The sequence below is a fragment of the Danio rerio genome, chromosome 16 (assembly GCF_052040795.2).
Source record: "Danio rerio strain M-AB ecotype USA chromosome 16, GRCz13ab, whole genome shotgun sequence".
Lineage (NCBI taxonomy): Eukaryota > Metazoa > Chordata > Actinopteri > Cypriniformes > Danionidae > Danio > Danio rerio.
Genome location: NC_141036.1, coordinates 53,912,160 through 53,924,668, shown reverse-complemented (window position 1 = coordinate 53,924,668; position 12,509 = coordinate 53,912,160). Strand labels below are relative to the sequence as shown.

The 12,509-nt window shown below is 35.2% G+C and overlaps 1 protein-coding gene across 2 annotated transcripts in view; it reads left to right on the top strand.

Annotated features, from left to right (window-relative positions):
- The window catches only part of csmd3a (CUB and Sushi multiple domains 3a), a 647,261-nt gene that overhangs the window by 43,632 nt on the left and 591,120 nt on the right, over positions 1-12,509 (top strand). For both annotated transcript variants that reach the window (XM_087287879.1, XM_087287878.1), the window contains exon 2: positions 9,421-9,643. In XM_087287879.1, coding sequence (XP_087144005.1) covers positions 9,421-9,643 — 223 coding nt within the window. The remainder of the gene's footprint in view (positions 1-9,420; positions 9,644-12,509) is intronic.

The following is a 12,509-nucleotide window of genomic DNA, read 5'->3' as shown; positions in this document are numbered from 1 at the left end:
AAGCAAGCCTATCAAAAGAAACAAACTGTTATGTTGCACATGGACTATTAACCAGCATGCCCTCAACGTTTACACATTTCAGGTGGCCTTCTACGTTAGCCAGACTAGTACAAGGAGCAGAATCATCAGAAGTTAGGCAGCCAACACACAGACTGTTACCTTATTTTTAAGTTTATAAGCTTATATTTAACTTACTATGCATGAGACTCTTATTTTAAAAAAATGGGAGACACAGGGAGACCAATAATAGCAGACTGTTTTCTATGTGTTGTAAGTAACAAGAACAGACATGCAGTTTTCAACCAATCATGTTTGTCAAGATGCAAAATGCAGGATATACAGATTAAATGTATTGAGGCATAAGGTCTGTTTAATTGCATTATTTGTTAATTTAACGTGTGTATTGTGAAATTGTACATGTTTCTAATGAGGAAGCAAGCACATGTAAACTGCTCAATACACATTTATGCATTGTCATATCGCTCAGCTCTTACTGTTTTTTTTTTTTTTTTTTTTTCTGGAGTGACAGAACAGCAATACACTTTATTAAATGTCATCTGTTTATGCAGAGGTTGATATTAATTCCTGCCTGTGTTTTCATACAAGTTAAAGCTTCAAAATACTCTAAATACATAACTTTTGTCGATATAATAATAACTTTGCTTGTTTTATTTAAAATGCAAGTAGAAAATACAAAAAAACAAAACATATATATATATATATATATATATATATATATATATATATATATATATATATATATATATATATATATATATATATATATATATATATATATATATATATTCTGGTAAATTAAAGATAGCTAGCTAAACTAAACCTATCTACCACTTAAGTTGAAACGATTTAACAAGGCGTCTTCCCAATTTGTATATATTTATGACAAATGAAGTATGATTGTTTTGCATGTGTTCATTTTAAAGTGTTTATGTTTGTGTATATGCATGTCCATGTGTGTGAGTGTGTGTTAGAAAGCAGGAACTGAGCTGCGGGGAAGCGTCAGAGCAGAGCTAATTAATATTCACAACCATTCCAACCATTCCCGGTCCACTGAAAACGTACATCATGTGACCACACACACACAAAGCCATCTTAGTGCTCATCTTAGCTCCAAAGAGCAGTGCACGTCGGACAGTTTATCAAGGATGTTCCGCTGAATCGTGTCTCACTACAGTTGTTAAAGTGATATTCAGGCATCCCAAGTCTCCCGGAAGTTCCGGGGGTCTCTTTGCATTTGCAGGAATCGCGCGTCTCCGTTCCGGTCCTCAAATGAGTTGAGCACCCTTCTCAACCCCCGGATCCCTCCTCGCTTTTCAGACACATCGTGCGCACTGTCAAACACCCCCCTTTCATCGATTTTCACATGATGAGCATGCCATCATCCATCGCCATGTTTCACATTAGACATCGTACAATGCCAAATTGGTCGACATCGCCCAACCCTAGAGCATATACAACAATTTATTTTAAGTTATCTAAGCCACATACATCTAATGTAGATATTACAATTTTATTGTATTAAATCAATGCAGTGCAAGACATGCTTAAATGCACTATAAGAATTAATGTTGAGGGGGGAGGACTCCTACAAAATTCTGTAGCTGCAAAAACAATCAATTTATTGCAAAGTTTGAGTCACACGGCCTTCAGGTGTTGCATAACAGCAGTGTTGCAATATAATGACTGCTTTTGCAAGCTACAGTATTGTGTGGGATTTGTTCCTTTCTTATTGTTATCTTTCGATGTGCTGTGCACCTGCCTGTAATGATTCAGCTGTGATGCAGTTGATTTTTATTTATTTATTTTTCAGGGGGAAGCGATTTGTTTGTCCACACCGACAGCTAAAAATGCGATTGCACTTAATAAGAACACATTTGATTTTTAACATGCAGTTATGTAAGGGGTTTGGGGTTTTTCCACAGTGGGCAGAGTTATGAGGTGACATGCCACGCAAATAGAAAACCAAATGGTTGATGAAATATCCTGTCGTGATTGTAATTGGTTGGAACTAACTCACATTTTACTGTTATAAGATGTCTTTTATCGCACAACATTGCAATAATGATTATCTAATAGGAAATGCTAGCAAAACTAAAACAAGAAAACGTTCTTTAGGGTTTTTTTTAATTATGATTTTCTTTTAAGTGGATTTATGGAATATGTGAAACTATTGTTTTTCTTCTTTTAATGTACTGTGTGTGAGCAGAATAGGGGCTTTCCATTGCAGTAATGTTCTAGTTTGCAGTAGTTTGTTTGTTCATAGTGATGGTTATGAAGCAGCAAAATTAAACCACACATTTGATTTGAATTTTAAAGGGTCAGTTCATTTAGAAATGAAATTATGCTCCTAAATTAAATTACTTCATCCAAATTTTTTTTTAGTGGGACTTTAAAGGAGTGGTCCAGTACGATATCATATTTTAAACTTTAATTAATGTGTAATGTAGCTGTGTGAATATAAACAACATCTCTGAATGAAAGACACTAAATGCTCAATGCAAAGGGAGACACTGGCTTTCACAGAGTTAGCTTAGCAAAACCCACAGCGAACGAAATTTGGGGACTACAAACAAATTCATCTGGGATAGTGAGATCACAAGGGCCTTAGGTGACACGCATTCACCATGCACAGTGAAGGGGCGTGGCCAGAGGCGCTGTAATGTCATAGCAGAGAAAGCTAAAATGCCATCCAAACACTGCTATTTCCACAGAGCTTGTTCTGTTTCTGTATTTGAGCTTTCAATGGACACGATACAAAGAGAGAAGTGCTTACACTTTAATTTTAATTATGTTACAGATATATATATATATATATATATATATATATATATATATATATATATATATATATATATAACATTCTCTGTAACATAATTAAAATTAAAATGTGTAAGCACTTCTTTCTTTGTATCGTGTCCATTGAAAGCTCAAAGAAGCAGCAGCTCCAATCAAAATAGAAGCTGTGGATTGTGAGCCCCCCTCATGACTGTGAAGCACTTTGGGTGTATGACCATATACTATAATACACTATATAATTGCATTACATTACATACACACATGGGAAACTTCAAAAGTCATAAAAACGTATTCATTGTTGGATAAACTATCACTTTAATACCTGTGACAGTAGATTGACATTTTGTGATGCAAAACTCAAACTTTAACAAATGGTCTTGTATATTCAGAGGCTTATACATATTTCAGAGGCTTTTGAATCTGAACTCTTTATTTTGATGTTATGTCATGAACACATTTAGGTATATTTGGCGAGGCTGTTGATTAAAAAGTAACATCACCTTCAACAGTATTGCATGTCTTTGTTTTGCTTGATTGTTTCGCATTGAATGTTTTTTTTTTTCGTGAGACCTCAATGTTTCATCAGATGTTAAATCTTTTTTTTTCTAACTGCATGATTACTTTTACATTTTCACTGTGAAAATGATGGCAAAAAGTCATAACAAATGGTTTTTGCTAATTTAAGTAATTCTTTTTTAATTATGCAAAGTTTAACGTAATATTTTATACATTTTGATTGAAATAAATTGAGATTAATAAATTTAACTAAAAAAGGCATGCAGCAAGATTATTTTTACACTTTTGACATTTTTTTTTTGTACAAATCACCACTAACAATTTAAAACTTTTGAGTAAATCAACTAGGGATGCTCCGATCGATCGGGCCAGAGATTGGTGTCAGTCACATTTCATGACTTAATCAGTACTCGTTCATATGGCTGATCTCATGAACCGATCACAATTGTTTGTTTACGAGTTTACAAGCAGAGGTCATATAAGAACTGAGATCTTTTTACGTGTCACAACTGAAAGTTCTGTGTTTTCAACAAAATTTCAAGTTCACCTGGCTGGAAATATTAGGGAAATAAAAATAAAACTTGAATATTTAATAATATAACTTACTGTAATAAACAGTAGTTTATAGACCTATTTCATTTTTGTAAAGATGTAATGGATTTATAGATATGCCCTTGAACTTCTTATGCAACAAATATGCGCTCCAATCTTCATTAAGGCATGTTGAATTTTTCTTCCATCATTTGCAATGTTTCCGAATTGCTTTGTTAGAGATTTTATCTATTATTTATCTATTATCTATTATTTTCTGTAAAGCTGCTTTTGACCATTACATATCCACACTAAATGGTTATAAGAGACGTGTTTAAGGAATTAAATGCAACATCTTTAATTTTATTTTCTCTTAGGTAAGGGAAGATCTCCATTTGGAGGTAAAATGTGCTTTATGCATTATAAGCTTGAAGCATCAGAATCAGTTCTTGGTATCGGTTGATCACCATGACAAGGAATTGGTACTTGATATCGGCTGCAAAAATCCTGATCAGAGCATCCCTAAAATTAACAGTATTTTAATTTTAAGTGATCTATCCTTTTAATATGCATGCTGTGAAGGATTGCCAATGGCATTTCACAGCTATTAAGTGAAATGCCACATAAAGTGGATCTAAAATATCATGTTGCTCTTGTACACTACAAAAAACGGTTTTCTTTCTGATTTATTTGTCCTGTTTTTAGTCCAAATATTTAAAAATAACTAAATCAAGAAGCATTTTCTAGACATGCAAAAATAGTCTTGTTTTCTTTATTATTATGTCAAAAATGAGTGAGTTTTTAATTTTAAAAAAGCTGAGAATTTTTTGATTTTCAGACTAGGCTTGGGTGCTAATACAGTAATAAGGTATACCGCGGGATCCAAAAATAGCAACGGGATCAGTTTCAATACTGCAATACCTTCTTAAAAGAACAATGCACTTAAATAGGAGACAAGGATTAAATAATAAATAGAATTTATTTAATGCCTAAAAATGTGTATCCATGGTTTTCATCATTTGACAGCATGGATGATAGAGAGAGAGGAGGGGAAAGACGGCGATTCGTGCACCAAGTGACCTGGTCTCGAAAAACAACACAACTTCTGCAGATATGGATGAGGCAATTTGCAAATTGTGCAACAAAAAGCTGACCATGAGAGATAGAAATACCTTGAACCTAAGATCGCATATATGGTATTAAGTTTTTGAATGGTTTAGGTACAAGCTAACAGTTTTGTGATGCTGTCTGAGCCTTACGTCATAATTTTTATTATCCACGGTATTACTGTATACCAAGGTAAAATGGGGAAGAGGTTTGACGGTATAAAAATTTGGATACCGCCCAAAATTCAGACTAGAAACAAGAGAAAACAATCTAAGGAAAGCATTTTTTGCAGTGAAGCTTCTGTAAATCCCATTTACATGCGCAAGACATCCTTTATTTTCTTTATCTTGTTGCAGTGTTTACAGTCTAATGAGAATCCCAATCAAAAGTAAAACCTCCAGATGCATCATACTAATGAGAACTTTAAAAGAACCATGTTTAATTGTCATAAAAATGATGAAAAGAAGGTTTACCTAATGCTTCTAAGAATAGTGCTTATTTATGCTTTCCTGGTGCATTTTATTTTTCTTTTGAGGTGGCGGTGGATGTGTGGAGTGATTGTGTCAGATCTCGGATAAGTGGCTTCGAGTCAATGCAGACCTTTCCCTTCTGTATTCCTTCTCCCTGCCTTCCTGGCTGACAAGAGGGAGGAAAAAAGGATGGGAAAGAAAAGATCCTTGATCTCAGGGAGTCTGCTGAGCTAATTACGCCTTAAGGGAAGCGGAAGGGGATAAATGGAAAAGCTCAATTAATGCTGGTTGTCATTACCAGTGTATTTGCTCAGGTTGACGCATAAAAAGCTTTACTAACTTGTGTGTGGCAGGTGGTAGATGCACACCCACGATGGCAGGCGGGTTGACAAGAGGAATGGTCATAAAACAAAACCGCAAACATCTCCAAGAGCATCCATCTGACGATAGTGACTCAAACTTGTCGAACAGTTATAGTTATTCGCATCACAGGCGAACCAATACAGGCATCGGCGTGCAAATTGGTGCGATTTGACTAATGTGATTGTGATGTCAGATGTCACCAGTTGTTTTTCTTTTTCCCAGAGTTGAGAAATGTGTTAAGCTCTGAGAGGAATACTAACTACTGTAGCTATACAAACAAATCCCAAAGGATAATAGTATTACTTAGAGACTCTGTTGTTGAAAATGCAGTTTGCAAACCTGTTTACTCTGAAAAATTGGTGCAATTCACTATGGAATGGAGTTTGTGAAGAAAAAAGGATTTTGATTCATCAACAATTGATTAGATTTCATAAACTGAGCTTAATGTTGTACAAACTGTGAGCTCTCTAGAGTTGTGTCCAATATTGGATATCACTCAGCAGGCACCTTGATGTCAAAGTGATTTAAAAACATGTCAAAAATATAAATCAATTTATTGTTAAAACCTTGATGTCCATTTGACAGGAACACATTGATGTCTTTTTGACCACCGAAAAACAACACAAATAGTATTATAATAAGTAAAGTTTTGTTCATCTGAAACTTCATTGCCAAATTCTAAATTGACACTAATTGAATTCCTTGAGGATAATGGTATTAGTTAGAGATTCTTCTGTCGTAAATGCAGTTCGCAAACCTTTTTACTCCCAAAATTTGGTGCAATTCACTGTGAAATGGAGTTTGTGAAGAAAAGGGGATTTTGATGCATCAAGAATTGATTAGATTTCATAAACTGAGCTTAATGTTGTAGCAAACTGTGAGCTCTCTAGACTTGTGTCTAATATAGGATATTACTCAGCAAGCACCTTGATGTTAAAGTGATATAAAAACATGTCAAATATATAAATCAATGTTTTCAAAACCTTGATGTCCATTTGACATCCACACATTTATGCCACTTTGTCCACCAAAAACAACACAAATAGTATTATAATAAGGAAAGTTTTATTCATCTGAAATTTCAATGCCAAATTCTAAATTGACACTAATTGAATTCCTTGAGGATAATGGTATTAGTCAGTGATTCTTCTGTCGTAAATGCAGATCGCAAACCTTTTTACTCCCCAAATTTGGTCCAATTACTGTGAAATGGAGTTTGTGAAGAAAAAGGGATTTTGATGTATCAGCAATTGATTAGATTTCATAAACCGAGCTTAATGTTGTAGCAAACTGTGAGCTCTCTAGAGTTGTGTCCAATATTGGATATTACTCAGCTGGCACCTTGATGTCAAAATGATATAAAAATGTGTAAAAAATATAAATTGATTTGATGTCAAAACCTTGATGTCCATTTGACATCTACACACTGATGCCCTTTTGGCCACCAAAAACAAAACAAATAGTAACAGTATAATAAGGAAAGTTTTATTAATCTAAAACTTCAATGCCAAATTCTAAAATGACATTTTGGGCCCTATCATACACCCGGCGCAATAAGGCGCGAGACCTGTTCGCCCCGACGTGTTGCTATTTTCAGACCAACGCAACATTATTTTTCCCGTTTTCCACCACGTTGTTTAAATAACAAATCCATTTGCGCCACTTTGTAGACTCATGGGTGTTTCAGTCTAGAAAAGAGACGTGTTAAGGCGCATTATTGGCACGTTGCTATTTTGAGGAACTGAAATAGACTGCACAAATGACCGGGTCTAAAGTCCAGCGCAGAGTGCGTTAGTTGTGCGTCTCGCTTACTCATTGCTTAAACCACGCAGGATGTACAGCAATACGCAAATATCTTTACAAATGAAAAAGAAGTAAAAGATTAAAATCTTTTTTTAATTACTATTTTATTCATAAATATAAAAAATGCTGCCTTCATGCCTTCTTCATCTCGAGGGGCTTTTTTTTTAGTTTATTCATGACAGTTTGCTTTTGTATGATGTTATTTATATATTTATAATATAAATATATATTTATATTTGTTTTATTAAAAACAAGCTTAGATTTGTCCACTTGTCGGGATTTGGACCATATGGGGCACAGCATGTGTATTTGGATAAATCATAGTTTTTTGAACACACTTCATTACTATTGTTTATTTATTTGTTTGCTGGAAATTAGAACTGAATTTAGAAATAGTTTTGAAACAAACCTTGCGCTTAATAAACGAAACTAATTATGTAGGCTGATGGATGTCTTCAGCGGAGCGCGTACAACACTGTTTCCTTGTCTACGAAAGAGAGAAAGTGAAAGTAAAGTCTGATTGGAGGAGGCTCTTTATCCTCTTGCTGCAAATGGTCTGTTTAACTGTTTTCTCGCTAGTGAAATGTTCACTTGTTCCACTTACAAAGTCCGCCATGTAAATAGCAAATGCGAATGGCACAACTCAATAAGAGAATAAGCTCAACCGTGTTAGACCATGCGCTGCAGCACAGAGCGTATTTTTCAGTCCTTAAAATAGCAAAAGTGGATTCTGACACAGCGCCCTGCGCTTTATACTTAAGATCCTTAAAATAGAGCCCTTTGAGTTTGTATCCCTGCCAGTGGTGGTTCTAGGTGGGGGCCAACAATCCCCCCGCACCCCCCCTCCCTGGCCTCACTAAATTTGGACACATATTTTTGTCACAACTAAAACACCACAGAGAAGCGAGATCAGCCATCGGTGGCATGCATCAGTGACGGCATGCACAATTTTTCCACATTCGTCAGAAGTTAGCCCCAAATTGACACAGATTATAAAAAATTCAATTTCAATCATTTTCATGTCGTGAAAAACTATCAAAATGTCCACTGTTGATTATATTAGACTTTTGTTTCCAATAGCGATTTTAAAACTTTTAATATAGAAACTCTTCGGCAGAGGCTAATCTTAATCAGAAATTGAGTGTACATAGTTTTACGTTAGGAAATGCAGTCTTGAATTTACAAATAGTCTGCAAGTACTGGAGAACAGATGTAACACAAGAATAAAACTTTCTGCCATGCTCATGTAAAAGGTGATATTCAACTCGTTTAGTTTTGCCTTCATTTGTTTTTGATTTTAGTATTGACATAAAGCACGAGTCTTCAAACACATGATTTTTTACAACACGTTCATAAACATAATAGTTTAACTGGCTAATTCCTAATAACTACTTTTTTGTCTTTCCTATGGTGACAATTAGTAATATTTTACTAGTTATTTTGAAAAATAGTTGTATTCAGATGAAAGTGTAATTTAAGGACTAACTGTTAACTAGGAAACATAGAACTTGACTTGAGTACTGTTTGTCATATAATATAAAAGTATGCAGTTATACACGCAGCCTAGTTCTTTCCATTGGAATGTTCTGTAATCCTATAGCAACAGTAACCAAGATAGTTGGAGCTTAGTGAAAGTCAAATTCTTATGAACAAAATCAATCATTCTGACTTTATTAGAATTTAATATCCCATTTTTACTTGGAAATGCATTGAACTGTGGCAGTAAAACCAGTTAAAAATACTTCATGCTGACTTGCAAGAGGGTTGTGGCAGTTATAGACTTACATCTTCTTTGTCTTTCTCTCTTTTACAGGTTTCATTTATACATGTGGCGGGACATTAAAAGGGAAAAATGGGACCATAGAAAGTCCAGGTTTTCCTCACGGATACCCTAACGGAGCGAACTGCACGTGGGTTATTGTAGCTGAGGAGAGGAGCAGAATTCATATAGTTTTTCAGTCCTTCGCTGTGGAGGAAGAATATGACTTTTTATCTTTATACGATGGACATCCTCATCCTGCGAACTTCAGGACAAGGTAAGCACAAACGATTTTGGGAGCTATACACATCTTTTGGCAATATTATGTAATATCGAGTTTAATATGATGCTGGTCCGCCATTCACACCTATAGCATTTTCCACTTTTCTGGGAAAGCTTTAGGTTTAGGAAGGTGTTCATGGGAGTTTTTGACCATTCTTCTAAAGCTCATTATTGAGGTCAGACATTTATGTTAAATAACATGTTCAATCGGGTTGAAATCAGGACTCTGTTCAGGCCAGTCCAGTTTCTCCACAAGAAAACTCATGCACCCAGTCATGTTGGAGCAGGAATCGCCATCCCCAAACTGCACTTTGCGCATGGACTGTCAAAATAGAGCCCTAAGAGTTTAATAGCTATGAACATCTTCTGGTAACAATATATAATACAGCTATAACAGATTAAACTTTTCTGGGAAGGCTTTCCACAAGGTGTTTCTGGGAGTTTTTTCCTCTAAAGCACATTTGTAAGGTCAGACATATATGTTGGATTAGAAGGTCTGCCTCATAGTCTTCGCTCTAATTCATCAAAAATGTTTTATGTTAAAAACATGTTCAATCAGGTTGAAATCAGGACTCTGTGCAGGCCAGTCCAATTTCTCCACAAAAAAAAAATCGTGCATCCAATCATGTTTGGAGCAGGACTCAAGTGTTCCTATAAAGGTGGGATCATAAAGGGATTTAAAATGTCTTGGTATGCTAAAAAATAACCCACTTTTTGGTTGTTTTATGAAATGAAATATTCCTACTTCAAGACAAGGTAAACACATAAGAATTTAGGAGAATTTAGCACACCTCATGCTTTTGAGATTTCTTATTCTAGAAAATGGACCAGAAATATTGATAACATCCAATTAAAAATGTTCAAAATTCAGGACAACGCAAGTATCATCTGTAGAGTTTATTGTGATTCTGGTCCACCCTTTACAGCTATAACAGATTTAAGTTTTCTGGGAAGACTTTCCACAAGGTGTTTATGGGAGTTTTTGACCATTCTTCTGAAGCGCATTTGTGAGGGCAGACATTTATGCAGGATTAGAAGACCTGGCTTATGCTATCCGCTCTATCACAAACAAGTTCAATTGGATTGAAGTCAGGACTCTGTGCAGTGTTTTCACACAAAAAAAAAAAAAAAATAAATAAATCATGCATCCAATCATGTTGGAGCAGGACTCTCCATCCCCAAAGTGTTCCTATAAAATTGAGATCATGAAGTGATCCAAAATGTCTTGGCATGCTAAAAAAAACCTACACTTTGGCTATTGTATGAAATTAAATATTCAAACTTCAGGACAAGGTAAACAAATAGGAATTTAGGAGCTATGCACATCTTCTGGCACATCTCTTGCTTTTGAGATTGACCATCTTGCTCATTCTAGAAAATGGACCAGAAATATTGATAGCGTCCAATAAAAAAATGTTCAAAATTCAGGACAACGTAAGCACATAAGAGCTGATCCAATTTTTATCTGTAGAGTTTAATGCGATTCTGGTCCACCCTTTATAGCTATAACAGATTTAGGTTTTCTGGGAAGACTTTCCACAAGGTGTTTATGGGAGTTTTGACCATTCTTCTAAAGTGCATTTGTAAGGGCAGACAGTTATTCTGGATTAGAAGACCTGGCTCACGCTATATTGGGTTGAAGTCAGGACTCAGTGCAGGCCAGTCCAGTTCCTTCACAAAAAAACTCTCTTATCCATTCATGTTGAAGTGGAAATCCCCACCCCTAAACTGTTTCTACAAAGTTGGGAGCATGAAATGATCCAAAATGTTTTGGCATGCTAAAAACATCCCACTTTCTTGCTATTTTATGAAATGAAACATTCAAACTTCAGGGCAAGCTAAACATATAATAATTTAGGAGCCATGCACATCTTTTGGCACATCTAAAGCTTTTGAAATAGACCATCTTGCTCCTTCTAGAAAATAAACCAGAAATATTGATAACATCATTTCCTGTTCAGGGGCGTATGCAAATTGCTTCTGTAAAATGAGAATGTCCTTCCCACTGATACCACCTGCTGCTTATTGGCAATAGCAAGTAGCAAATCGTGATTCATGGCCGTGACATCAACTCAAGCCTATTGGCTATAAAAAGGAAAGGGGGAAAAATGACAAGCCCTTCAGTATGTCTCGCTCCCACTTCCTGTTTCAATAAGAAATATGTCAGGATAGGGAGGCTGTGTAAGTAAGAGTAATGCACATTCATCTGCTCATTTTCACCAAATAAACACAGATATGCCAGGGGAAATGGTTTTGTGTTTATTGTGTGTGCGTGATTAGATGTGCATGCTTTTTGCTGATGATTTTGTGAAAAAAATAAGTGATCCCAGTGATATAGTTGGAGATATATAAACGTACTGGTTTGCTTGAGTAGCCATTTATGGGCATTATTATTTTAGGGACCATCTGCATGTACCTTCTGCTCACTGAGCTTCTGAAGGTTTCCCATAATAATCCCTCTTTAAATACACTGAATGTACATGATCCTGCAATTTCAGCTTCTTTTCAAATGAAGGAGATGGGTTGAAATGGAGTTCAGTTTAAAAGGGTTTTTATGTGAGGGGAGAGTGTGGAGTGATACGAGAAGATAACTTTCTTGTCTTTTCTGAAATAATACTTTTCAGTTGTGTTTATTGTAGCATTGTTAATTTGCATATAATTTGTAGTCCGTGAATATTTAAAGTTCATCCATCATGTGCTAAATTTAAATGGAACAACAACAACTTGCTCTTATGTTAGTTTACGGAATGTTCCTGATCCTGCTTTTTAATTATTTTTAATGAATAGATACACAGTGAATAGTCATTTGAGTTTATATTTAAATGGAGCATTTAAATGTTTCTTTATTTTTTTATAGTCCA